Source organism: Ostrea edulis, chromosome 8, assembly GCF_947568905.1.
Source record: "Ostrea edulis chromosome 8, xbOstEdul1.1, whole genome shotgun sequence".
NCBI classification, from domain to species: Eukaryota; Metazoa; Mollusca; class Bivalvia; order Ostreida; family Ostreidae; genus Ostrea; species Ostrea edulis.
Genome location: NC_079171.1, coordinates 23,068,028 through 23,094,271, shown reverse-complemented (window position 1 = coordinate 23,094,271; position 26,244 = coordinate 23,068,028). Strand labels below are relative to the sequence as shown.

Below are 26,244 nucleotides of genomic sequence, written 5' to 3'. Positions count from 1 at the left end.
GAAATACAGTTGTTTTGATAGACGCATGTAACTCCATAATACATATCGGAAACACCTCCATAGGTTGACGAAAGACACATATTTGCTTCATAGACTTTATTTGAAAATAACCACGGCACAAGTTCATATCTTCAACAGAAATTTCCAGATACAAACATCAATAAAACTAAACATGTATGGACATATAGTGAACTGTCAGTTAAAAACAAAAGACACAAATGTGTGCCCATGTACATGTACATGAAGTGAACCATCAGTTTACAACAAAAGAACACATGTTAACTCCATCCCATTTCTTTCCCATGCTTTGCAAAAACAAGACGTAAGATTTTGCATCCCTGAGTTGCTTTAAAAGTCATAATTTACAATTGCTACAAATCACAAATCCCGATCTGCCAACCCCCTCCCTCCCTAGTTTGTGCCTTTTCTTTTACAGAGTACCCCCCCCCCCCCCCCCCCCCCCCCCAATCCTGTCAGATCTTCCTCACACATTTCTAAATTGGTCCTTTTTTAGGGTAGGATTTTTAATGACAAGTTCATAGATCACTTTTGTGTGCCTTTTTACATCAAGAATTATATATATTGAATTACAGTCCAAAGGTTTATTACAGTCAATACCCTAGTAAATATGTATTTCATATTAAAGGAATTCCAAACTGTATTCATCTTATTTTAATATCTTTTTTAATTTATACTGGCAGTTCATAATCCGCATTTTTAAATTAAGAGATTGTCAAACCTTTATAAATTTGTTTAAGACCCACTTGTACATGTAACAACCATAATCTATGATATTTACACGAGTAAATACAGCATACACATTATCAGGTGTAATAGAAGTTTCATGTCACTATTCAATATCAATATTCTTAATGAATGAAAACATAAAAATCAACCTCACAAATCTTAAAAGCAGACTTGCATACAGAAAATAATGGAAATCCTCTTGCAAGCTGTAATTGAAGGGTATCACAGTTTGTAAACTTTAAAACAAGTTCTGTGATAACTTTGAATAAACAATCCAGGCTTCGTGCACTGACTGATTCTCCACTACGACAGAATAACCGTCTGATTGTCCTCGGGAATGACCACATACACAACCTCTTCTCCATTCTCGTCACCTTGGTAAATAATGCTATCTGACGGCATGGTGATGTGAGTGGCCTCCCCTGAATACAATGCTGCCAGATTAGCTGCTGTGGCCTGAGCAGCCTCTCCGTCCGCCTCAAACTGGATCGTGGACACCGCCGAGTTGGTCTCACTTGGCTGATTTTCATTGTTAATTTCAAACGGAATAGTGACGTGTGTTTCCACCACTTCCTCGGTCATCCCCTCCTGCGGGTTATCGGCAGTCGACACGGGGACGTACTGTACGATGTTGTTTTCGCTGACGCTCGAGGCAGGAGTGTGGATGACTGTGATTACTCCGTCTTCCTCAATCGTCTGGATGTTTGGACCATCACTGAAATCAAACGATGGCTAAATCAATATCACTTTACCTTAATACATGTAGAAGCACTGGTTTAACTTTCAGAAATCTTAAAATATTCTCTAGAAATATTTTCTTTGCACAGGAAACGTTGTTTATCCCACGTGTGAATAAGATAGGAATCTGTTTGAACCATACTATTCATTTCTGAACAAAGGACGATACATTTGTATTGGATCAAGTTGACGGGTGTGGATGAGACACTAAGGTTGATCTAATGATCTACACATGTCAACGAGATGTTATCCAACTCCTCATGTGGGTATTTCTCGGAAATGAATTTATCGATTATTAGAAACTCTAAAGTACTGTAGATTCTTAATTTTACGTGAGTACTTACTATCACAAAATGACTCGTATACGTCAAATCGCGAGAACATAAATTCACGCGTGCTCAGTTGATCAAGAGTGTTTACAATAATTTTAGCAATATAAAAATAAAAGCAAGTAATTTTAGTTCGCAAGTGATGCTTCTCGCAAAATTATGCAATAATAAATTCCTCGCGTATATCTAGGAATTTACAGTATGCCCACAATGAAGTAAACACTTACAGAGATACAATCTTTGTCCTCACAGGTGCAGACTCTTGCATGTGGATCTGTTTGATGTGGCGGTTGAGCTTGGCTTTCTCTAAGAAGCCTTTACTACAGTAGTCGCACTGGTGTCTGTAGATTCCGTCGTGGTTGTCCAGGTGACTCTGTAGCTTAAACTTCAGTCGGAATCCTGCATTTACAAAAACAATGAAAATGTAATACTACCACCACTGAATCATTATATTTTGTGGAAACTCAATTCTTATGGATTTTCAGTCAATGAATTTAAAATTCAAAGAAATGTACAATCTTATACATGTACATAATATATCAAATTGAATGTACAGAAAAGGTATCCGGGAAATTTACACCCAAACAAAACTGTTAAAAAAAATCTATAAAATACAAAATAAAAATTACCCTCCTCCCCCACACAGTATAGCAAACAAGTTTTATTTGGGTATTTCTATCTTAGCATGTTCAGTAATTAATATTGTCATAATACTTCATTCAAATTCTATAATACAAAGACGCATGAGGATACTTGTATCTTAACTGGCAAAACTCTGCTGGGGGTAGTATTTTACCTCGTCAATTTTAATACACAGAATTTCAAAGCTATGGAAAGTGGACACATAAATCACACTGTCCTAGGACAATGCATTATCTAGTACCCCTGCACTGCGCTACACATCAAATACATTGTACATTATCTGGTACCCCTGTACCACACATCTTGTTACATTATGTGGTACCCCTGTACCACACATCTTCTTACCTTTCCCACAGATGTGACAGATGTGAGGATTTTGCCCTGTGTGAGAGTAAGTGTGAAACTTCATCCTCTCCTTGCTGACGAAACCCAGACCACAGAATTTACACTTGTACGGTCGCTCTCCCGTGTGAAGACGGCGATGACACTGCATAGCACCCATCTGAAAAATTTTGTTATTAAAAATGACTAACTTCTCAGTACATTGCTAATCTTAAATATATACATTAAAGTGGCTAGGGTGTTTGTTCACTTTACAACCAAGCAAAGAGGCCAAAGTTATTTCTCAATACCAGCACCCCATCAAACCTTAGCCATGTAACATGGGTACAATGACTGTTTCTTCGTTAACCACCCAATATTAAAGGTGAAAGCAATGGGTATTCCAGATTTGACTTGTAAAAAAAATCAGGTCTTTTGTCAAGGTAGGCATAGGTGCAATTAACAACCTTCACTGCTGTGGCCCTGAGCGCCATGCATGAGTCAAAATTTCAACCACTTCACCTACAGCTGGTGACTTTTCTATGCGAGAGAAAAAATTCTCAAATGGGACGCAAACTACATGCATATAAACATACTGTATACACAGGACAGTGTATGCCTTCTCTCACCTCAATGGAAATCTCCTATTTACACATGAAATTTACTATTCTCAGTCTATTTCTACATACATGTACATGAACGTTTTTTCCCCATAAACTACTGGTACCTGTAACCAATAAACAGTATCATTCCCGATGCTAACTGCTATCGAGCTGAACCATTGTGAGAGTGAAAAATTCCCAGTAACAAACTGCTTGTACTTTGCTATGTATGAAGCGTTGTACAAGTTATCTAATTTCTTCACTTGCTCTTAAAGTGAAAGTCAATAAAATGGTGCTCATTTGTAAAATTGTAAACTATGAATATGGTACCTGTTTAAAATATGGTTTAATCAGTGTTAATTTTAAAACAAATGTCAATTGCTGACATGAAAGAAAATTCCCAGTTCTATTTTGAACTATCCTCCCCCCCCCCCCCCCTCCCCCAATTGAATGGGCTTTGGTGCCATTTCCATAAAGTAGGTAGCCTAGGTCATGCAAGCCGTTTGACTTCCCACTCAAACGCCTTGGAGCATTCTATTTAAAAATACTACACCGCGAGGGGGCGCTATCGAAAAACGGAAATGGCGACACCGAAGAAAACAAAGACCACAGCTGTTGTTCCAAATGTCAGTTTATGTGTCGCTTGTTCTAAAGAAAGCAAACGTTGTGTCTTTGCAAGTTCGAAACTGGGTCCTTCATTAGAGAAACCAGTGACGATATGACCAGAATTATGCTGACTTCACGAGAACTAGTATTACTATGCAGGTCTTCTTCAAACATTAATTGTGGTAGAATCGTATGCAATAGCGATTTCCCATAGCCTGTTGGTAATACTGCCAACACGTCTGACCTATTTGCTAATTTAAGTAAACACTCTTTCTGTAAAGGTTTCAGTGAGAATTTGATTTTTAAATCTGATAAAACTTTGTTTATCTTCTGTTCGACTGCGTCCCTCATCGTTATGCATCAACCAATCGGCTGCTTTATCAGAATTCGGATAAGCCTCGTTACGGAGTGTAAATGTTTATCATAGAATGCTCCTAGACATTTGTCTCGTAGAACACTGCATTGACAAACGTGTAGGTGACCTAGACTATAAAGTAGGAAAAAACACGATACATTCAGTCATAAAAAGCACCAAATGCTGATACGCATTCAGAGTTTGAAAAACCGTCACATCTAACAAATGTGTTGTATTTACTGCAAGTTGTAAGTTCACCGCTCAAAATGGTGGTGACCCAGTGATTTGGAGCCAGTAAAATTTGTTTCTGGATCAGTAAACCATTTATCCTCTTGACCAGTTATTTCTATTTACAGTAACCGTGGAATTGTTAGATTTTGTAGAGGCTCGATTCTCGTGGGTACAGCTATCCCACAAATTTTAAGCCATAGTGAAATACATGCATACAAACTATGTAGCGTTTTAACATACAGAAATCATAACCACGAAATCACGTCCCAACGAAACTAAAAAAAAATCTCAACAATCCATGAAAACTGAGCCCCATGAATCCACAGTAAATGATTCTAAAATATTCTATCAGATTTAGGCCAGTAAAATATTTTATCAGATTTAGGCCAGTAATATATTCTATCAGATTTAGGCCAGTAAAATCGACATGGTCACATACTGTTTCATTGAATGGAAAGCATTTCTCAAGTTTAACTAAAAACCTTTCATAAGGACTGCAACCCTTTACCACTAAACAGTGTACCAAGAATCACTTGCAATACATGTAACTATCGAGATCATTAGTTTAATCTGTCATTTTGGGCAAGTAGTTTTCATTTGAACTAATCAAGTGGAACAATAACATCTTCCAATGGAGGAAGAAAAAATATGACCGTGATGTTATGTGTCCTTTCAATTTGGATAAAATGACAAATGAACCCAAAAGACTTGAAACATTATCTGCATCAAAACGATTGATTCATAAACGAACTGATGAATCACCTGAGTAAATGCCCGATCACAGATGTCGCAGACGTATGGCTTTTCCCCGGTGTGTCGGCGACGGTGGCACTTGAGGATGTTTTGCTGGGTGAAGGACATTGGACAAAGGTCGCACTTGAACGGCCTCTCCTTGCTGTGTACGCGGCTGTGCTTCTGGAGGTCCGCCTTCTCGAAGAACCGCTTCCCACACTCCGTACACACCTCATTACGAATCTGTGGATTGATAAAACATACACTGTACTGTAGAAAGTGGTGGAAATTTACACTAAAAAAGCAAGGTGAAAATTTTCCACAAAATCTCTTTGCAGAGCTGCCAACATTATAAAATGGAAAATAGTAAGGTGGGGGTCAGGGGGCCGCCTAGACCCCCTGCCGGTGGAGTTTTTTTTATGAATAAACATGTAACCTGAGCAATTTCAGGCACATTTCAATTCCAAATTTAATGAATTTAGACATACTAATTGTTATACATTTTACAACTGCAAAAGATCAAATACATCTTTTATTGATTTTACTTTCTAAAACTTGTGTAAAAAATACTGTTACATTCGTATATTGCATAATTTTACAGTTACTGTGTCAGTTATTCTGGCAAGTTTTTATATACATGTATATATAATTTTAGTTACTGAATCACTTATTCTGGCAAGGTTTCTTTATGTCATTTTCGCCGCCGTGAGAAATGTTGAAGTTTGTCAAACAGATTGTACACTTATACAAACTCCCCCTTTCTGACTTTGAAACGAATAGATGTTTACAATGTACCTGCATATTGTTCTTTGAATTTCTAGCTCCATTAGGTTTTCTCCTTTGGGGGAGTATTGTTGTTATTTCCATCAACACATGCTTTACATTTAGTGGCAGCTGCCATATTGTTTATTTTAAAGCATTAAAATGATCGAGACTCTATATAGATATAGACTATGCAAACAAACGTAGCAATGACTATAGCTTGCTTATTATAAAAGTAAAAACCAATGACGGACAGCTCTAAAAATTTCGAAATGTCAAATAAACGAAAATCGGAAGATGTACAGCGAAATCGTAAGGCGTATTTTCGACCCTAAAATCGTAAGCCTTACGCCAAAATCGTGAGGGTTGGCAGCTCTGTCTTTGGTATCCAAGTTATTGTGTTTTGTATTTCGAAGCAAAAAGTACTCAAAGACTTCGCACAGACAACTGCTACATTTCCGATGTTTACAGATTACTGGCTTCTTATGGTGCAATTATATATAAACGTCTTAACTATGAGCAAAGGTAAAAGCTCACCTGGGTGTGGAGATACTTGTGTCGTCTGAGATGAGACAGCTGAATAAAACGCTTCCCACAATCCTGACATTCGTAAGGTCTCTCACCTGATGCAGAAAAACTTTCCAATACAATATGTTCCATAAACAAGTGTCACGCATTATTTTGTTTCATTACAATATTTTCTTATACGATTACTTATACTTGGTGGAAACTTTTCTCAGAAACATTATTTGCAATAAAGATTTTCTCAGTAAGTATAATGAACATTGATCATGCACGTTTAAAAAATTTACATATATGTAAAAAAAAAAAATAATCACAAATACTAATAAACAGAAGAAACACAAAGCATCTTGTGAAACAAATATTTTCACAACTGCCCAATATCTCGAAATTATGCAAAATGACCAATATAGAAATTCAGTGTACCTGTGTGAATTCTAATGTGATTTTCCAGACTCTTTTTCTCCCCAAAACCTTTCTGGCAATGTGGACAAACAAACGGTCTCTCTCCTACAATGATAAGTTAACAATAATTGTAATCATTTTTTTAAAAAAAAGTCAATCTCCTGTAGTAATATATGACAATCTGTCATCATCTTTATCATTAAACATAGGTCTTCTTATACAGGAATAAGTTACAGATGAGAATGTCATTATCTGTATAAGAAAACAATTAACAATTACAACAAACAGATTCTAGGAATTAATGACTTCATTCATGTTCTTTAAAGGTAAAAATTCTAGGTACATGTAATCATGAAATCTATTTGCACCAGATGCCCCTTCATGTAAAACGTTTCATAGATGTAGCTTGAACCAGGTCTCATGTTTATTTATGAATTTTGAGCTGTTTCTGCCCGTGATTTTACCTGTGTTTGACTGTGTACATTGAGCTACACTTTCTACCTGTGATTTTACCTGTGTGTTTGACTGTGTACTCTGAGCTACACTTTCTGCCCGTGATTTTACCTGTGTTTGACTGTGTACTCTGAGCTACACTTTCTACCCATGATTTTACCTGCATGCTTCACACTTTGTACCTGTGATTTTACCTGTGTGTTTGACTGTGTACTTTGAGCTACACTTTCTACCCATGATTTTACCTGCATGCTTCACACTTTCTACCTGTGATTTTACCTGTGTGTTTGACACTTTCTGCCAGTGATTTTACCTGTGTGTTTGACTGTGTACTTTGAGCTACACTTTCTACCCATGATTTTACCTGCATGCTTCACATTTTCTACCTGTGATTTTACCTGTGTGTTTGACTGTGTACTCTGAGCTACACTCTCTGCCTGTGATTTTACCTGTGTGTTTCACACTTTCTGCCAGTGAGATTACCTGTGTGTTTGACCATGTGCCTCTTCAGATGCCCCTTGTTGTAGAACTTCCTGTCACAGTGTTCACACTGGAATTCCTCCACTTCGTCTCCCTCAGGCGGGTGACAGAATTTGATGTGCTTCCTCAGAGTGTCCTGTTCATACAACAAGGTGTATATATACAGGAGATGCAAGAGTTGTGTCTCTTGGATTAATAAATCAATATACACTAGAGTACAATAAACTAACAAAAATATTACCAAGGGCTTGAAGCTAACTTTTTATGTCATCAGTCCAGCCGGACTGATGGGGTATAATTTCAACCAGTCCGCAGAAAATTTACCAGTCCAACAGATTTTTCCAGAAATAATTAAACATTTCATTAAGGTTATTAAAATGAAATTTAACTCAATATGTCTCTGACAATATTGCAACACTTATGTGAGATTCATGTTTATTAATGTTTATTAATCGGGTTCGTCTGATATCTACAGAAGCATGCCAAATGTGTATTGTGTATATAAGATTTCATAAATATATTTTCCAAAATGAGGCTTTAGAAAATTAACCAGTCCCATCAGACTGACTAAAACAAATGTCGGTCAGTCCGCCAGACTTTTAACTAGTCACAGACTGACGGGCATATGTTAATTTCGAGCCCTGATTACCCCAATTATACAATGGCAATAAAGGAATGCCAAATGTACAATGACATTGAAATAATCCTAAATTACAGAATGACATTGAAATAATTCTAAATGTAAGAATGTCAATAATTTAATCCCAAATTATCAAACGATGACAATGGAATATCAAATGTATTGTGCTTTAATACAAGTAAATAAGCATGTCTATAATTTAGAACTGTAGTTCAGACACAATTTGGCTAAGGTTAATAATGTATTAGTGACATCTGCATCTCTCTCTCTCTCTCTCTCTCTCTCTCTCTCTCTCTCACTCTACTGCATATTTTGACACTGATGTTAATGCTTTTACGACTACACCAAATATGTAAAGATACGATACCTACTGTAACAAACTTGTACATTTCATTCAGTTACATGTGTTCATTCTAATCTGGTTATAACTCACTACCACACAATTCAGACTGATACAGCAACCACACCCCCCTTCCCATCATGCATCCCATTTTGACTTGACGAGATCGCCTACCTTGTCTTTGTAAGACCTAGGACAGATTTCACACTTGTACATTCGGACCTTGGTGTGAGTCATGATGTGGCGCTTCAGGTGGGTGATCTTAAAGAACCGCTTGGGACACATATTACACTGGTGGATCCTGTCTGGGACCTCGGTGTGGGTCCGCATGTGGATCTGGTACAACCTGTGATGTAATATACCGTGTATGTAGAAATTTTAGCGACTATCTGATTTGGCGTTATTAGCGAGAGTATTAAGGTCTCTAAAATAAAACATCGGTAACAATTTATTCCATATCGGAGGTAATAGCTATCTTTCTTAGAATTAAAATGAAATACTAAAATCTGACTTGGTATTTAAATAAATTATAATTTGAGTTATCTCCCTTAACACTGTATTGGTAAAATTGTGCAACATGGTATCTTTCAGTGGTGATGTCCAAGAATAAAATGATTTTGTTTAACCACAGATGAACCAATCAATGGATGTTTTACAATCTTACATTTTGTATATCTTACATCAGTCAGTGTAATATATTCATGTGATGACACACAGCATCAAAGAGTTACTACAGTAATTTTCAGTAATAAGGTCAATTTTTTTCCCCCCCAAGATGAAAAATTTAGTCTTTAAGATCATCTAACTGATTCAAAAGGAAGCAGATCACAATAAAGTAAGGGGAAAGAAAGATAACTCTGATATATCACACATTTTAGAAATGAGCTGGCTCTAGATCCCAGACCGGTACACTTTGTCATTTTAGATATCTTACATAAATAAACGAGATCACTGATATGTTACATGCAAATTATCTAAAACAAATAAAACGTAGCAAATTACATGTAAGTAATTACTTTCAATCAATTTTGCCCGACTTTCCTGAAGATAGCCAACAAGTAAAAACCATCATGCCGGACGATAAACAGTCAACAAAATCTGAATGCGCAATGCTTGAAGTTGGATCGGAAAAGAGGTAATTTTGTTTACTTTTTCTTCATTATGAATGGCCTGTATCAATGCCTTCCAAAACGTCTGTTAAATTAATACAGGTATAACTTACACTTGTAATGAACCCTATAAACAGCATAGTAGTGTTAAAAATAGCCAGGATAGTCTTTGCCTTATCTACCAATCGCAGGATTTTTCTCAGAAAATGGCTAGAAATAAGCCTTTCACCCTATACTCCACATCTAGACTATTTCCGAAAATTTCAGTATATCCCCTCCCACAACATCATTGCTACATACATGTATGCGAGGGGATCATAATCATTTTATTGAACAATCTACCGTATATACTCTACTATAAGCCAGATTGTGGGGAGTTAAATTTTGGTCCAAAACTTCTAGAGTGTCCTAAGGAGATTAGTATTTTTTCTGGACGGCACAATGTATAGTTTAGTATTTTTAAACAACAAGAACATGGACGAAATAAACAAAATAGTAACTGTTTAATTTTGTTGAGAATAAAAAGTAAAATATCGATGTCATATCCCAAAATATTATTGAAATACATAAATACATAAGAGTATTGATATGAAATTGATTTGTTGGAAAAAATATCAAATGTCGGCACATTTCTCAAAATATTATTTGAAACACAGGTAAAAACAGTCAACCGATTCTTGAAAAAAGTTAGATCGACTTATAAATGGGTCAATGGCAATTCCCTCCAAAATAACCTAAAAACTATTCAACCGACTTATTTGTGAACCAACTGATAGGTGAACTGACTAATCGGCGAGTATATACGGTATCTATTTCTTGGTGTATGTTCAAACAACTCTTTCCATATAACACACTGTACATACTTGACTTCTGTAAAGCTTTTCTCGCAGTATTTACACTTGTGACTTCCGCTTTCATCTACAGGAATGGCCTCGTGTCGCTCTTTGTGTTTTATCAAATATTTCTACAAAAGCGAATGAAATTATTTAACAAACATACATCTACACACATTTCCTATGTATCTTAATCAACTATACAGGAACTGAAACATGTAGGGGATTCTGGGTATGCATGCAGGGGATTCTGGGTACGCATAATTATTTCACTTTTCCAATGATTTTACAAATTGTAATGATAGCCATTTCTTCATCAACGCGATAAAGTTGTAAACAATGTCTGCATGAATCTCAACTAATATTTTATGATTAATTCAATGGCTGGGAATACTGACAGAAATAAAAGTAGAATATGAAAAATTAATAAGAAATTTCATTTTTGATGAAAGAAAGTGAGTAAGCTCACATACTCCACACTAGGGGTGAAACGATACATCGCGATGCGACTGAATCGCAATGTAGCGGCCTCAATTCGATGTTCCATTTATTCAGGGTCTGTTTCGGTTCGATACGGTTTTCAAATTATAGCACACATTGCTCTTGATAACACGGTTTCTGATTAGCCAATGGAATTGAAAATTGCCCAATCAACATATGAGTAAACTTTGCTGTATCAAAATGGACGCAGTCGAGTTGAAAAATGCACCCCCAATGTATAAATCCTGGGTATGGCGACAAAATGATTTCGGCTTTAGGACAAGTGATAAGAGTGTTACTCTACGTTAAACGTTTTTACATTAGATAGAATTTGTTTGCAGAGAGCAATAAATACAACGAAACATGAAAAAATCTTAGCATTATGAAGAATTTGGTACATGCTATTGTATCGAATCAAAAATCATCGAATCGAGACTAAAGTATCGAAAATCGAATCGAATCAAGAAGGTACTGTATCGTTTCAGCCCTACTCCACACCCCCACAATGAATGGCAATGCCAAACAAAAAAAATAAATTCTTAATAAGCTAAGCAGTGCACATGGAAGTAGATGGCACCACAGAAGTCATATTATGTAACATTGTTTTGAAATATAAATAATAGTGTAAAATATCAAAATAGAAATATTTTAATTACATATGGCTTGAAAACTGGTTTCACGCAAGTTGCACCAAATAGTCTATTTTGGACAAACTTCTATGTTTAAAAGGGACATTACTCCCCCCCCCCCCCCCCCCCCCAAAAAAAATAAAATCAGAATTTCCTGTAAATATATGCAAATCAACACAGCATGTCCATATTGAATACAAAATTAAACGTCATTCTGTTTCTGAAAATTGAGATTTTGATCCTACTGTATATACTCGCCCATAAGTTGGTCCGTCTATAAGTCGGTTGTATTTTTTAAGGTTGTTTTGTAGGAATTTGCCATTGACCCGCTTGTAAGTCGGTACAAATTTTTGTCAGAATCGGTTGACAATTTCAAGTCAATGCTCTAGTGTTTTTACCTGTTTCAAAAAATATTTTGAGAAATTAATAATTATGAGATGCTCAATATCCAAGCCATATCGTTTTGGGGTTTAAACGCAATCCTTGATCTATCATGGACGATGATCACTTGTTTACCTAAGCAATTATGGTCTCCTAATTACCAGTACCGGACACTGTGTTTTCTTATTGGCATGCGCCTTGCGAAAACTGTTATTGTGGGATTTCGGTATAATTCATTGTGTCAACAATCGAGTTTTTGAGAGTCAAGAATGATGATCTAAATTATCTGTTAGTAATATTCAATCTTTTATCAAATATATTTCAGCCGGTATACATATGAATATTTCAATATTAAATCGGGTGCGTAATTCAATTTTACCAATAAACGATAGATTAGTTAAATTGAAAGAATTAGTTACCGGTATGTAAATAATTTTCAAAATAAATAATATACACTTAACTAGATAAAAATATGTAAATACTTGTACTTTATACATAATTTTAAAATATATAAACAATACGATATGTCTAGATATTTGTGAACAATAATCATTTGTGTAGTAGTCCATGATAATCATCAGAGTTGTTTAAAAATATTAATTAATAATAATAATTGGTTTTATATAGCACCTTATCCAGCGTATGCTGCTCAAAGCGCTTTACAATAATCAATGTACATTATTACCCTGGCAGACCTTGTATCAATCTAGAACTTTCTCAGCCTCCTAGGAAGCATACAGTGCAAGCTGCCATTACTAGCGCTAGAGCACTAACATTCTAACAATATCTTTCACTGTCTATAGCCAGGTACCCCTTTTACACTTGGGTGGAGTGAGGAAATTCATGTAAAGTGCCTTTCCCAAGGACACAACGTCAGCCCTGCCGTGGCCAGGACTCGAACCCACGACCTTCCGGTCGAGAGTCTGACGGCCTAACCACTAGGCCACTGACGCCACAAAAAAAACACTATATTACGCCGCCTAGAAAAATACCAATCTTCTTAGGACACGCCTATAAGTCGGACATAGAGTTTTGGACCAAAAATTGACTCCCAAAAATCTGACTTATAGGCGAGTATATACACGGTAGTCAAATTTTTATCATAAATTGGGCCCCTGATTCTTAAATTGCTAGTAAACTTGTTAAAGTACCCCCATGTTGCATGTATCTCTGGAATGTCATTCCACATTGCCTGTATATTTATATAAATACACTGTATATTCTGTTATCAGGTGAAATATACAATTTCAGTCACCTGTATTTCTGCTTTGTACCTGTAGAGAGAATCCTTTCCCACAGAAGTCACAGAGCCACGCCTTCTCGTCCGTGTGGATCTTCTCGTGTTCCTTCATCGTGTAGTAATATTTAAACAGCTTCCCGCACACACTACAGCCGTATCGCTTCTCTGGGTGAGCGGCCGACACGTGTCGCTGAAGCTTAGTGTACTTGTCAAATCGTGTGGGGCAGAATTTACACGGGAATGGGTCGTTCATGTAGTGCTCCGCCTCCAAATGCACGTCAAGGTCAAGGAGAGTCTCACAGGCGAAACTACAGTACGTACAGACGTGCTCACCGAACTGTTTGTGTCGGTTGTCGTAGATAACATTGTCAGGGTTTACGTTGTCGAGAGCTTCGGTCTTCATACCGATGTCACGGACTTCCCCTTCCTCTAACATGTCTCCCGTCACAGCCCCATCTTGACTTTCTTCATTCTGCATTTCCTGTAAAATTAAAAAAAATCATGGATATCTGGGAACAATTTTTTTGTGACTGTTGAAATTTAACAACTCAGTTGAAACTGAATTTCTTCAACCTGAAATTATTACATACAGTACATAGTCACACAGAAAAAGCTTTACAAGAGCAATATGCCCTTCAAATAATTTATATCAAAACCTGTTTTCAAAACTAAGAGAAAACAAAATACAAAATAAAAGCATTTCCTAATATTGACACTATCTAACTAACATTTACCTCTGTAACATCATATACAAGAATTTTCGAGTCGTATTTCGCCATATGCTCGTATGATTCGTCCACTGATTCCACCACCTGTCCCCGTCCCAGTTTGATCCACCCGTGCATTCTGATGAGATGCTGGTGAAGGTCGTAGCGCCTCATGTACTTCCTCTTGCAGACACTGCAGCCATAGTTCTTCTGACCCGAGTGGGTGATCAAATGCTTTCTCATGTACTTAGGGTCCTAAACAATAAAATAAATATTACTATCCACAAATACATATGGTTCTAATAATACTGAGATTCAAATCAAATATACATGCAGATTACAAGCATGAATACCTTCATGAAAATTGTGTAAAAATACCTAGTATACCACAAACATATACAAGTACTTGTTATATTTTTTCAATGTTAAATTACCAAGTCAAATCTACAGACCAGTCTGGATTTCTCAAACATAACTTAAGTCGAAACCTGAACTTAAGTCTGAGATTTTACTCAAATTCTGACTGCTAAATCAAAAGTAAACTCGAAGTTAAGTTTAAGATTTTTCAAGAAATCCAAGCAAGGTAATACAGAAGAAATGATCAAACATTATGTAGATCGAACCCCATGGACGGTACATACCTTAAAGTGCATCCCGCAGATTGCACAGTCAGATGACGAGAGGTCCACCATCTTCTCAATCTCTGCCACGTCCAGGTAGTCTGCCTCAGAAATGTCCTGCTCGTCATCAGAGGGAATAGACTCCACTACAACCTTCAACGGAAGCTTCTCCTCTTTCACCTTTAATTCTGCCACCAGTTCCTCAGAATTCTGGTTCTCTTCCTCAATAACCTGGTGCTCTTCCTTCGTAATATGGTTCTCTTCCTCTGTAACTTGATTCTCTATCTGTTCAGACTGGCTTTCTCCATTAGTCACTTCCTCAGCGGCCTCAGCCACCTGCTCTGTTGCTGATTGCTCTTCTTCTTGATTGTCTTCTTCTTGTCCTTCCTCTTCTCTGGTTTGCAACAAGGCAACAGCATCTACCTTCTCAGCAACACGATTGACCTCCGCCATTCCAGAGTCTGGATGAACCTTTCGTTTTGGAGTAAGCTTTAACACCTGGATTGCTTGTTTCATGTTCAGAAGAATCTTCCTCTTCCTCTTAGACCCCCTGTATTCTTCATCATCATCCTCTATCATCGCTAATGCTCTCCTGCTGGGCCCTCGTCCTCGCCGCCGTTTAGCTGGTGGAGGAGCATCAGGTTGTGATGGCTTCCATTCCCCTCCATCATCCTCTTCTGCATCTTCCTCCTCTTCCATCTCCTCTTCCTCTCTTTCCTGCTCTTCCTCTTTCATTTGACTTTCTGCTGTTTCACTTGACTGTGACTCTCCTCCTTCTTCCGACTTCCATTTATCTTCCTCCCCTTCCTTTTCTTTGCTTTCTTCCGTTTCTGTAAGTTTGATTGTTGAAGATTCCACAGTCCCTTCATCTCCCTGTAAGTCACCTGTCACACTTTCAGTGATCACAATAGTTGAAGCACCTGACATAACAACTGTACTGATATCGATTTTGGACAAATCAACTTCATCACCTTTCTTCTCCTCCACTTGTTGTTTCGTTTCTGGTATCTTTGGAGTAGCAGCTGTACCACTTGTCCCAGCCACTGCTGCCTTCTTCTGTGGAGCGCTAGTTTTTGCCGGCGTCTTCCGGGTTGACTTTGGCGGGGAAGTCAGAAGAGATTCTCTCTTACACCTTTTCTTGTGAACCAGTAGCAGATACTCCATTTGAAATGTTTCCTTGCAGTCATCACATGTAAACACCGTTTTCTTCCTCGCTGACTTCCTCTCTCCACTCGGTGATTCCTCAACTGATGTATCTAGCTTGTTTCTCAGGTCCGTTACCCTGGTACCACGCCTAGTTCTACCCTCTCCTGCTGGAGTCTCCTTAACACCCTTATCTTCTACATCCTCACTTCCTTTGGGTGTAAGAACTTCCTTTTTCTTAGCAGGTGTCTGTCCATCCTCCACATTCTTCTTGGGTCTTCCTCTCCCCCTTTTTGGATGATCCTCAGATTTACTAGATATTTCTTGTGTGGGTGTTGGCTTGGGTGTCAATCTAGGTCTCCCCCTCCCTCTTTTGGGTGTGGCTTCTGCAGGTGGTTTCTCTTCCTCCTCCTCTTCCTCTTCTTCACTTTTATCATCGCTGGTAAACAGTGAAAACCAGTTGGTCAGAACAGATTTTTCTGGCACCTGTGCTTTCTTCATATCATTCCCTACAAATAACATAATCATGGTAATCTTACACATTAACACAGATAATTATTACAGTCAAACCTCGCTATCTCGAACTCAAAGGGACCAAAAAACCATCCAAGATAGATCCAAGATATCAAGGGTAAAATACTTAATGAACCAGATACCGAAGTACAACTGTATATATTTGTATCAAATATTTGTTTCTCTCTCGCATACACTAGCAGTCTGTCCAAATGCAAAAATCAGTACCATTTAAATTGGGCTTGTAAGAATAATGCAATCATATATATGCCGAACGGGCGCTTCTCATTATACAGCATGCTCCTCTTGTACAGAACTCACTTGTATTGAACCACTGTTTGCATTGAATTCAAAATAAATTCCCACCCAGATTGTTATTATTTCTCTGTTTCAAATTCTCAGTTAATTCGAAGTCGTTTGTATTAAAATATTGCTGGTATTGAAGTAATTTCATGGTCCGCTGACTAAACGGTGATTTGTTTTCATAACGGTTGTATTGAAGCCCAACCACTTGTCAAGGTCAATTCGTCCAGTAAGGCTTGCATGAGCAAAAGTTTAATTAGTGGACTGATTTGTATTTACAAGAATTAAAATACATTGGACTTGAGTATCCCTGTGTCATCTCATTTTCTGAATATGGGTACACCACAGATATGACTAACGATTTCCCCGCTGTTCTTGGGACGAAGATCTTTAAAGATGTTTCCCTATAAATTTTTATGCAAAACTCTGATCCCCTGATGTGGCCCCACTCTACTCTAAAACTCCACAATTTAATCAAACCTAAATCTGCACTACCTGGGTATACCATTAAGACTAATCATGGTCCTGTTTTTCTTGAGTCTAAGAAGGGTTTTAAAGACGTTATCATTTTTGCTATATATTTGCATATGTATTAAACTTTGATCTCCTATTCTGGCCCCACTCTACCCCTAAGCCAATAATTTGAACAAATTTAAATTTCCTCTATGTCAGGAAGCTTTCATGTAAAGTTCAACTTTACTGGAAGAGTGGTTCTTGAGAATAACTTTTTTGAAGATTTTCCCTATATATTTGCATGTAAAACTTTGATCCCCTATTGTAGCCCCACTCTACTCCTTGAGGCCAAGACTTAAACAAACTTGAATCTACACAATGTCAGGAAGCTTTCAAATTGACCCAGCGGTTCTGGAGTAAATGATGAAAATGTAAAAAGTTGACGACTTCACTGAATACATACAAGACAATAATCAGACAAATTTCAATCAGAAAAACTTAACTTAAGCCTTTGGCTCAGCTGAGCTAAATAGGTGTAAAAAAAAAATTTAAAAAAAAAACATCAAGTTGGACATAGAATTTTCAGCAGGTCAGGGAAAGGGAAACAGCAAAGAATCATTTGATTCACATTTCAAAATATTTTCTTCTTACAATTCCACATGTCTATATTTTCTAACTTTTTCTATGTTTGACTTCCTACACAAAATCTTACCTGCACAATAAGCCATGAAAAACTGTCCCAACTTTGGATTGTCTTTCAGGAACTTTAGGCCCTGGGGTGAGCCACAGAAGCCTGTGTCTTTGGTCATGTGACTGGTGAGTATCAGAGTGTCCACACCAAGTTCTGACAATGAGTTTACCTGTGAGGATAGTGGTCAAGTTTGTAAATGAATTGATAATTTCATAATGAGCATGAAAGTGACAAAGCACGAAGAAATTATGAAAACATCAACTATGATGCATAATCACATTAAAAATTTGGATACGCTTTCAACTCAAAAGCAATATTCTAGCTGTCATTTTGAAAATTGTTGTTGCATAATTGTGATTTACTATTTCAATGACATAGAAAATAAGGTTTATGATTTTTTTTTTATCAATATTTGTGTTAGAAAACCTATCCAGAGGCTCTGAATGGAACAAAATTACATCATTGTCTTCCCATACAATATTTGATTTGGACCGAAATCTTTATTTTGATAAAATCTTAAACTTAGTTTTAATTTTATCAATGACTGGTTAAAGTTACACACAAAACTATCAACATAAAACATTTTTACAGCAAAATAAATTGTTCAGATTTAGAGGTAATATTAGTTTAATAACTCCATTATCTATAAGTGTCAGAATAGTGTATGTGTAAGAGTTATCTTTCCTTCAAAAGACTTGCCTTGCTTCAACTTACCAAAGCTTCGAACTGCTGTTCCACAACTTCCCAAACAATCTTAGACTTATCCCCCTTGGTTGGGGAACCCCCTTTCACTGAAGGTAAAAATTTAAGAGGTCTAATAAGAAATATCAAAAGTAGGTGCCAGGTGCAATACAACAGTAGTGACCTAAATTTGCTTCAGAGTTTGCTTGATTGCCGTGTATTTCAACTGTAGTAATCACTTTACCCTGTTACATATAGCAGAATTTCCCAATGCATTCTAAGAATTTCAGTCCAATAAATAGCAAGGGGTATTTGCTTTTCATAATCATTAAACTTATAACTTTCATTGAGATATTGGAATCAAAATATAACTTGGAATACCGTATAGCGAGATTTTTCCTTGGGTCTAAAATTTGACGATTTGCTGGCTCAAAGGTATGCTAATAATTTTAGCGGAATAAATTTTGGCGGACAGGGAAGAGTTATTTCTCTTGCAAATACTGAAGTCACAATTGGGTGCATATTTGGCGAGTAAAATTTTGGCGGAACGCTATCTACCCGCTAAAATAAGTCAAATTTATCACCCCATGAAAAATAAAGTGCACCGCCACGGCACATGATACGCCCGTCACATATTGTTAACAGTATAGATTGTACCCATTAAAACATTTTTTTTTTATATCAACTTAATTAAATGTCACAGTGACCTTAAAGTAGGATGCGACACACCTTCTACCTAAGATGCATTAGTTGACCAATTTTGGTGATTCTAGGTCTAATAGTTTTCAAGTTATGAGCCGAACAAGTTTTTGCCATATATGGCCATATCTTTTTAATGAAAAGTCACAGTGACCTGGTTTTAATGTGCGACACACCTTCTACCCAAGATGTATCTACAGACAAAGTTTGATGATTCTAGGCCTTGTAGTATTTAAGTTACGGGTCGGACACGAAAAAGCTAACAGACGGACGGACAGACGGATATCTTCTTAATGAAAAGTCACAGTGACCTGGTTTTAATGTGCGACACACCTTCTACCCAAGATGTATCTACAGACAAAGTTTGATGATTCTAGGCCTTGTAGTATTTAAGTTACGGGTCGGACACGAAAAAGCTAACAGATGGACGGACAGACGGATATCTTCTTAATGAAAAGTCACAGTGACCTGGTTTTAATGTGCGACACACCTTCTACCCAAGATGTATCTACAGACAAAGTTTGATGATTCTAGGCCTTGTAGTATTTAAGTTACGGGTCGGACACGAAAAAGCTAACAGACAGACGGACGGACATGAACACCATACCATAATACGTCCCGTCTTAAGACGGGCGTATAAAAAAAAAAACCTGTTATACGGTATTAAAAATCAATACTAGTTTTAAATATCACATGAACATGTAATTCTAAATCTATGAAAAAGAATATCTTATCAAACACCTTTTAGATCCACTCCTTCAACTAGTGCGATCTTGTCTTGTAGGAATTTGGTTCCCTTTGCCGAGCCGCAATACTGGTAGTTGTGACTGGTCAGAACCAAACTCTCTACGCTGGATCCACTCAGAGTCTTGCACTAAAAACAAATTACAAAGTTAGAAAAAGTTTTAACACCATGTCATGATGCTTAAAAAAAAAGTCAGACTTAAAATTCTTTTTTTTTTAATTTTGTGTTATCATTGAAGTAATACGCTGAAATAGGATGTTCAAATTTAAGCGATATGAACAATTTGCTTTCAAAAATCGAACAAATATTGTTTGTTTAGCTAATACATAATTTCAAAGGGTGAGTATATCATTTTTAACACAATCATCAAATTTTCTTAAGAAAGCCATGCAAAGGGAGACAACTTGATTTTCAAGAGCGTGAGAAAAGCATCTTTTGTAATATTTCAAAAAGCATCCTTTTTAATGTTTCAAAAAGCATAACATTTTGCTTGTGTTGGTTTATTATCAAGGCATCAACCACCTGTTGAATGTCATTTCATCCAATTTTACACCATTGCATGATAAATAAAAAAAAAGATTCTTTAATTAAGCAGAGTCAAATGATAACAATTACTAAGTTGATATCAGGGCTTGAAGCTAACTTTTTATGTCACCAGTCCAGCCAGACTAATAGGTATAATTTCAACCAGTCCAACAGAGTTTTCAAGAAATATTAAACATACTTCGTTAATGTTTTTAAAATGAAATTTAACTCAATATGCCTCAGACAATATTGTAACACTTAAATGTGGGATTCATATTTACAAAGCAGGTATCTACAGATCAAAGCATGCTAAATGTGTGTATAAAATTTCATAAGTATAGTTTCCAAAAAGATGCTTTAGAAAATTAACCAGTCCCATCGGACTGACTAAAACAAATGTCAGTCAGTCTGCCATACTTTTATCCAGTCGCAGACTGATGAGCCCTGGATATGAGAATGTTATGTACACAAATAGTGTAGTATTAAAAGCTATCTACTATGACATAAAGGTAGTTTGACACTTTTTGAACCATCAAAATCAATAATGTTTTTACCAAGGCCTGGAACTGTGACTTGACAATGGACCACACAACCTGACCCTGCTTCTTCTTCGCCGCCGTGACACGTGGACTCTTCCGTAACCCGGTCTCCATTGTTTAAATCGCCAGCCAACTTGAGGCATCCTGCCAAAGATGATGAAAGTTAAAAATTAAGCCCTCCTGGGAAAAAAATATATAAATTGCAATTTTATGTAAACATCTGACAATACATTGAGCGATTGCCTACATTTTGATAACATCTATTCTTTACAAAATCTATTATTGATGTTTTGTATTTTTCATAACAAGAATTACAGAATTACCCTCATTTCAAACCATTCCCATTGAAAAATATGTCCAACTCTTAAACTATATCTATAAAATAAAGTTAACAGAGTTTTTGCAACCATTTGTTGCAAAAGAAATCAAAGCTTTGAAGATATTGATGTACTTCTAATCCCTTAATATTGTACTATATATAGGAAAGCAGAAAATTTATGACAGGACCCAGAGTCAAACCCAAGACCCCTGCATTACTAGTCAGGTGATCTAAACACCGAGCTACCCAGGCAGAAATCCACGGTCCATATAGCCCCAACTACAATATTTTGACAACATATGGTTTTTTAAGCAACAATTTTTTAAAGAAAGTTGAAAGGTTGGCAGTTTTATTTTAGAAATTTATGTCTTTCATTTGAGATGATTTATATAGAGGGCATCATGAAATACATGCCAGTATGTATATACTTTTAGAAAAACAAGACATTTCTAATATTTACATTGTCGGCTTCTAATCATTTACCAGTCATGTGAATTTCATCTGCTTCACTTTCATCATTATTTAACAATAAACATTTATGTTGATCTAAATCCTTCAAAATTGTTCATTATCCTTTCATTATACAAGGAATACCTCAAGGGAAAAAAGAGTGACTGTAAATATCAAATATATGCCTTCTTATGAGTTACTTTTTTGGGGGAATGGGGTGTATATCGTCCTAAATATTAGAACGAAATGTAATTTGTTGAATTGTATAGGTATACAACATGCCAACTAAACTCTTTACTAAGAAACAATATGTGTACACATACACAACAAAGATCACGAGTCGAGATTCAAAAACAACAAATGGTCGTTCATTCTTTTCCAGAATTTGTATGAAACTCAAATTACATCCGTTCATGAAATTCTCATCCATCTGTTGAATCGAGTCTCATCGTGACAGTTCGATCTTATAATATGCATATGTACACCCCCAAATTTGTACCAGCCTCTTGGCTTGCCATAAACATCGTGTGATGTCATCATTGCACGATTACAAACAGATGTGGTTGCAATCTGCAACATTTCAATACGACATTCTATTATGAAAATATGCAAAGTCGGACTTTCAATCGATCAGTTTCAATGTTTAGTTTCCAAAACCTCAAAATTACAATTCCTAAACCGGATGCGGTATATCGCATGCAAAAATACATAAAATCCGACTTTTTTAGTTAAACTCGCTTCGCATATGAATGGTAAGATACTCTTATTTTGATACCTATTTTGTTTCATAAATAAAGAGAGTTACCAATATTCCTTGAAGTCGTTTCGCCCAGGTAAGACGGAAATTGAAAACTAGGCCGCCCAAATGAAATGCAAATGGCGGATATATCTCCGCGTCCGTCCGTCTTTCACCTTCGCCTAGTCAATGCTGTGATCACGTAAACGTTTTAAGGAGTACGTACTGGTAGTAATTCAAGCATGTTCAACACAAAGATGCATAGCGCCATCTATCGATCAATGATCTATTCCCGCCTTAATTTTTAAACACAGTGGGAGGGAAACCCTTTAATATCTCATTAATACGCGGTATGTGAGTAGAGTGGATTGTATGTGAAAAGGTGCATTCCCACCAAGATATACTTATCATGTTTTTCGGCATGCCATACATGTAGGCATGTCATACAATTTCATTTGCAAAGCAATGCTTCATCTTTCATCATTTTTACGACTTGTGAATGATAACTGCCATTTTCAGGTCCAGTTTTTACGTTTCATAAAAGAAAAAAAAAAAAAAAAAAACAAGAACAATTTTCCTTTCTTGATTTATTTTTATGGCACAGACAATAAATGACACAATTAAATCTGGAACTGTTCGGTACCTGCTTGAAATTCTCATATATGTTCATAATTACTATTACATACGGATTCAACTGAAAGGGGGGGGGGGGTGTATGATAAAATTTCTTGATAAGCAAAGTCCAAAAATAATCAAATACAGACTGGAAAATTAATGGAAATATGTACACTTCGGAATTATTTTACTATAGGGGCCGAGTCTCCACATGTGTAAAAAAAAAAAAAAAAAAAATCTTGACGGGGACAACAACAAATGGCTTTCTAAAATGTGCTTGATGACAGGGGCCAGAGAGGGAATTGGAGACAAGGGTTTCTCCTATCAGCCCTCCATTTTCCTTTTTTAGCAGAAATTTTGGCAATTAGATACACGTAAAATTTAAGAAAAACATAATAATGGCATATGGTGTTGTGAAAAATAATTCTAAAATAAAAAGTGTACAATCCGCAGACGATTTAACAGTTGCGGTAAATAACAGAATATCTATGAAAAATGCCTTAGATGAAATCAATAAATGTTATGAATCATAATGTATGGTTTTAAAATTAATATCGACAAATTAAATTGAATGCATTTTGTTTGGAAGGTTGAAAAACCATGCGGTTTGAATAACTTTCGGTATTAGAGTTACAAGTAAAGCGGTCGAATATCTAAGCATGATAAAGAGGAATATTAATGTTTTAATAAAAATTGGATGGGAAAATATATAATGAAATGGAAAAAAAAAATGTTTGAATCCTGGAAAAGGAAAAAAATCAAAACTTGGGGGGGGGGGTGTTAAAGCATGCATAAGTAAAACGCTTGCCATTTCAATATTTATATACATGTATATGTATCGTCAATTTTGTGTATACATGTACTAATTAAATGTTGAAAGGTTCAACTACTAATGTGGAGAATTTAACCAAAACTAAATTACCACTACTTTATAAAGAAATGTAGTGTTGCTTTAATGAATGTACGAGCGAACTTAATTATGATACAAGATTACCTGATGATATTTTACAACACCCAATATGAAACAACACAAATCTGAAATTCGAAGGAAAATGGATTTTCTTTGAAAAATTGGGTGAAATCTAGTATCTTATACGTGGGTGATTTATAAACCACTAGAGCATCATTCAAATATTATTGATACATGTACATATGAATACAAAGTTATTTTGACAATCACGAGTTTTTTCACAATTTAATTTTTGTTTTTTGGGGTTTTTTGTTGTTTTTTTTTTTTTTTTTTTTTTTTTTTTTTCTATTTTTTTTATTTGTTGTTGGTTTTTTTTTTTTGTTTTTGTTTTTTTTTGTTTGTTTTTTGGTTTTTTTTTTTGTTTTTTTTTATCAATTTTTTTTCATTCATTTTATTTATTTATTTTGCAAACTGCACGAAGTTTTAGATATAAAGAAAATGTCATTGAATTTAACTCCCTTCTTTGATATACTAACATCCTTTTTAAAAAATCAAGGAATTTTTCCTATAAGAATTTGACTGAAAAAAAAAAGATTTGCAAGCCTCATTTCATGTCTTATTTTTTGAAGAATTTAGAATATACGATGAGTTTAAAAATTGGAAAAGTATTTATAGATTTTAAGATTTGAAAGACAAACAGATAGAGATAACGGAGTTCAGTTATACCTTATTGAATAATATATTATTTAATGTACTGTACCTAATGCATATTATCAACAAGTGGAAAAAAGATGTAAAATATGAATGTACGCATTGTAAACTATTAAACAATTGATTTACGAGTGTGAATGTATGGAACATAGTAAGCAGTTATCTATCTTTCAACATTCACTGGAAGCATATTGTTGTTTGATTTTTATTTTTTTTTTTCTAGAAAAAAATTATAAAACCAAATCCTTAAAATGACCTATTACTTAGGTAGCCTATAGAATATACGAGGATAAGATGTTATGAAGATTCTTTAAGTGAAACAACTTTTAATATGTATTTAATCATGCCTAACAAAAATAAATATGTGCATTTATTCATCAGTATTGAATTATGTAAATGCAAAAGCTGAGCATAAATGTTTTGAAAATCTTTTTAAATTGATGTAATATGACTAATGTGAAGACTCGGAGACCAGTCTTGCTGTCTTGAACTAAAGGGATGAGAATGAACCAGTTTGTATTTGCCGTAGCGGTGCATCCCTCTTATAATTATAAATACAAAGCACTAAAATACATGTATCCAACGATACGAAGAACCAGATTGCCAAATTTTCAGGACGTGTTCCTTCTTCAGGACAAACGAAAAGGTTTGACATATAACGGCTAATATTAACAGGGAATATCAAAACAAAAAATACACCTAGCACTAAACCCACACTAAATCTACAAACGTATTCAAAGCGCAAACTACAAGTTTTTGGTTTTAGGTTGGCTAATAAATGTTAATTGTGTAGCGATTTAGGACATGTCCTATTTGTCCAAAGGGAAGTAATTAGAATATTTTTCTTTCAGTAAAGATGTGTTTCGACTCTTCCTTCCATCAAGTTTTATTCTGCAGATTGATCCCCATTCTCTGTAATGCATGAAAATGTAAAGATAGCGAACAGTGGTCAGTCTCATAACTCCTGTAAGGAATACAAAATTAAGAGTTGTCCGGCAAACACGGACATTTGGCCACAATAGAGGTAGGGTCATGGGCATAGGAGGAGTAAGTATCCCCTGTCGACCGGACACACCAGCCGTGAGCCCAATAGCTCCATCAGGTAAACGGGGTAATCTGCAGTCAAAATCAGTGTGAAAAGAACGGCCTAATAATTGATATGAAACACGTCAGACAGCATGTGCTGTTAGAAGGACATTACTTAGTTCATGGCAGCGCACATTTTCAAAAAGATATAACGTGTATCAATTAGAGAATTTGAAAATGAATTAATTAAAAAAATAGAAATGAGAAAGACATGAAAGAAA

The 26,244-nt window shown here is 35.9% G+C and overlaps 1 protein-coding gene across 2 annotated transcripts; it reads right to left on the bottom strand.

The window, feature by feature from the left end:
• Positions 1-81: 81 nt before the first annotated feature.
• Positions 82-24,051, bottom strand: LOC125662935 (zinc finger protein 62 homolog). 2 transcript variants are annotated; one of them, XM_056147185.1, is made up of 17 exons: positions 22,771-24,051; positions 21,212-21,340; positions 20,129-20,261; positions 18,722-18,798; positions 18,029-18,176; positions 14,926-16,556; positions 14,312-14,539; positions 13,612-14,058; positions 10,878-10,978; positions 9,080-9,251; positions 7,929-8,061; positions 7,014-7,097; positions 6,603-6,688; positions 5,334-5,546; positions 2,802-2,958; positions 2,042-2,213; positions 82-1,462 (listed from the first exon to the last, which is right to left on the bottom strand). In XM_056147185.1, exons 2-17 carry the CDS (start codon positions 21,308-21,310, stop codon positions 1,051-1,053), a joined length of 4,293 nt encoding a protein of 1,430 aa, XP_056003160.1. In that variant the 5' UTR covers positions 21,311-21,340; positions 22,771-24,051; the 3' UTR covers positions 82-1,050. The 2 variants fall into 2 exon arrangements, with proteins under 2 accessions (XP_056003160.1, XP_056003161.1); XM_056147186.1 differs by lacking the exon at positions 22,771-24,051 and adding an exon at positions 22,465-22,698.
• Positions 24,052-26,244: the final 2,193 nt, after the last annotated feature.

Coding starts and splice junctions, on each gene's coding strand:
- LOC125662935 (XM_056147185.1), bottom strand. CDS start 21,310: ATGGAGACCGGGTTACGGAAGAGTCCACGTGTCACGGCGGCGAAGAAG. Junction 5,547..6,602: donor ACAAGTATCTCCACACCCAG/GTGAGCTTTTAC, acceptor ATCAATCCACAG/ATTCGTAATGAGGTGTGTAC. Junction 1,463..2,041: donor AGGACAAAGATTGTATCTCT/GTAAGTGTTTAC, acceptor GTTTGATTTCAG/TGATGGTCCAAACATCCAGA.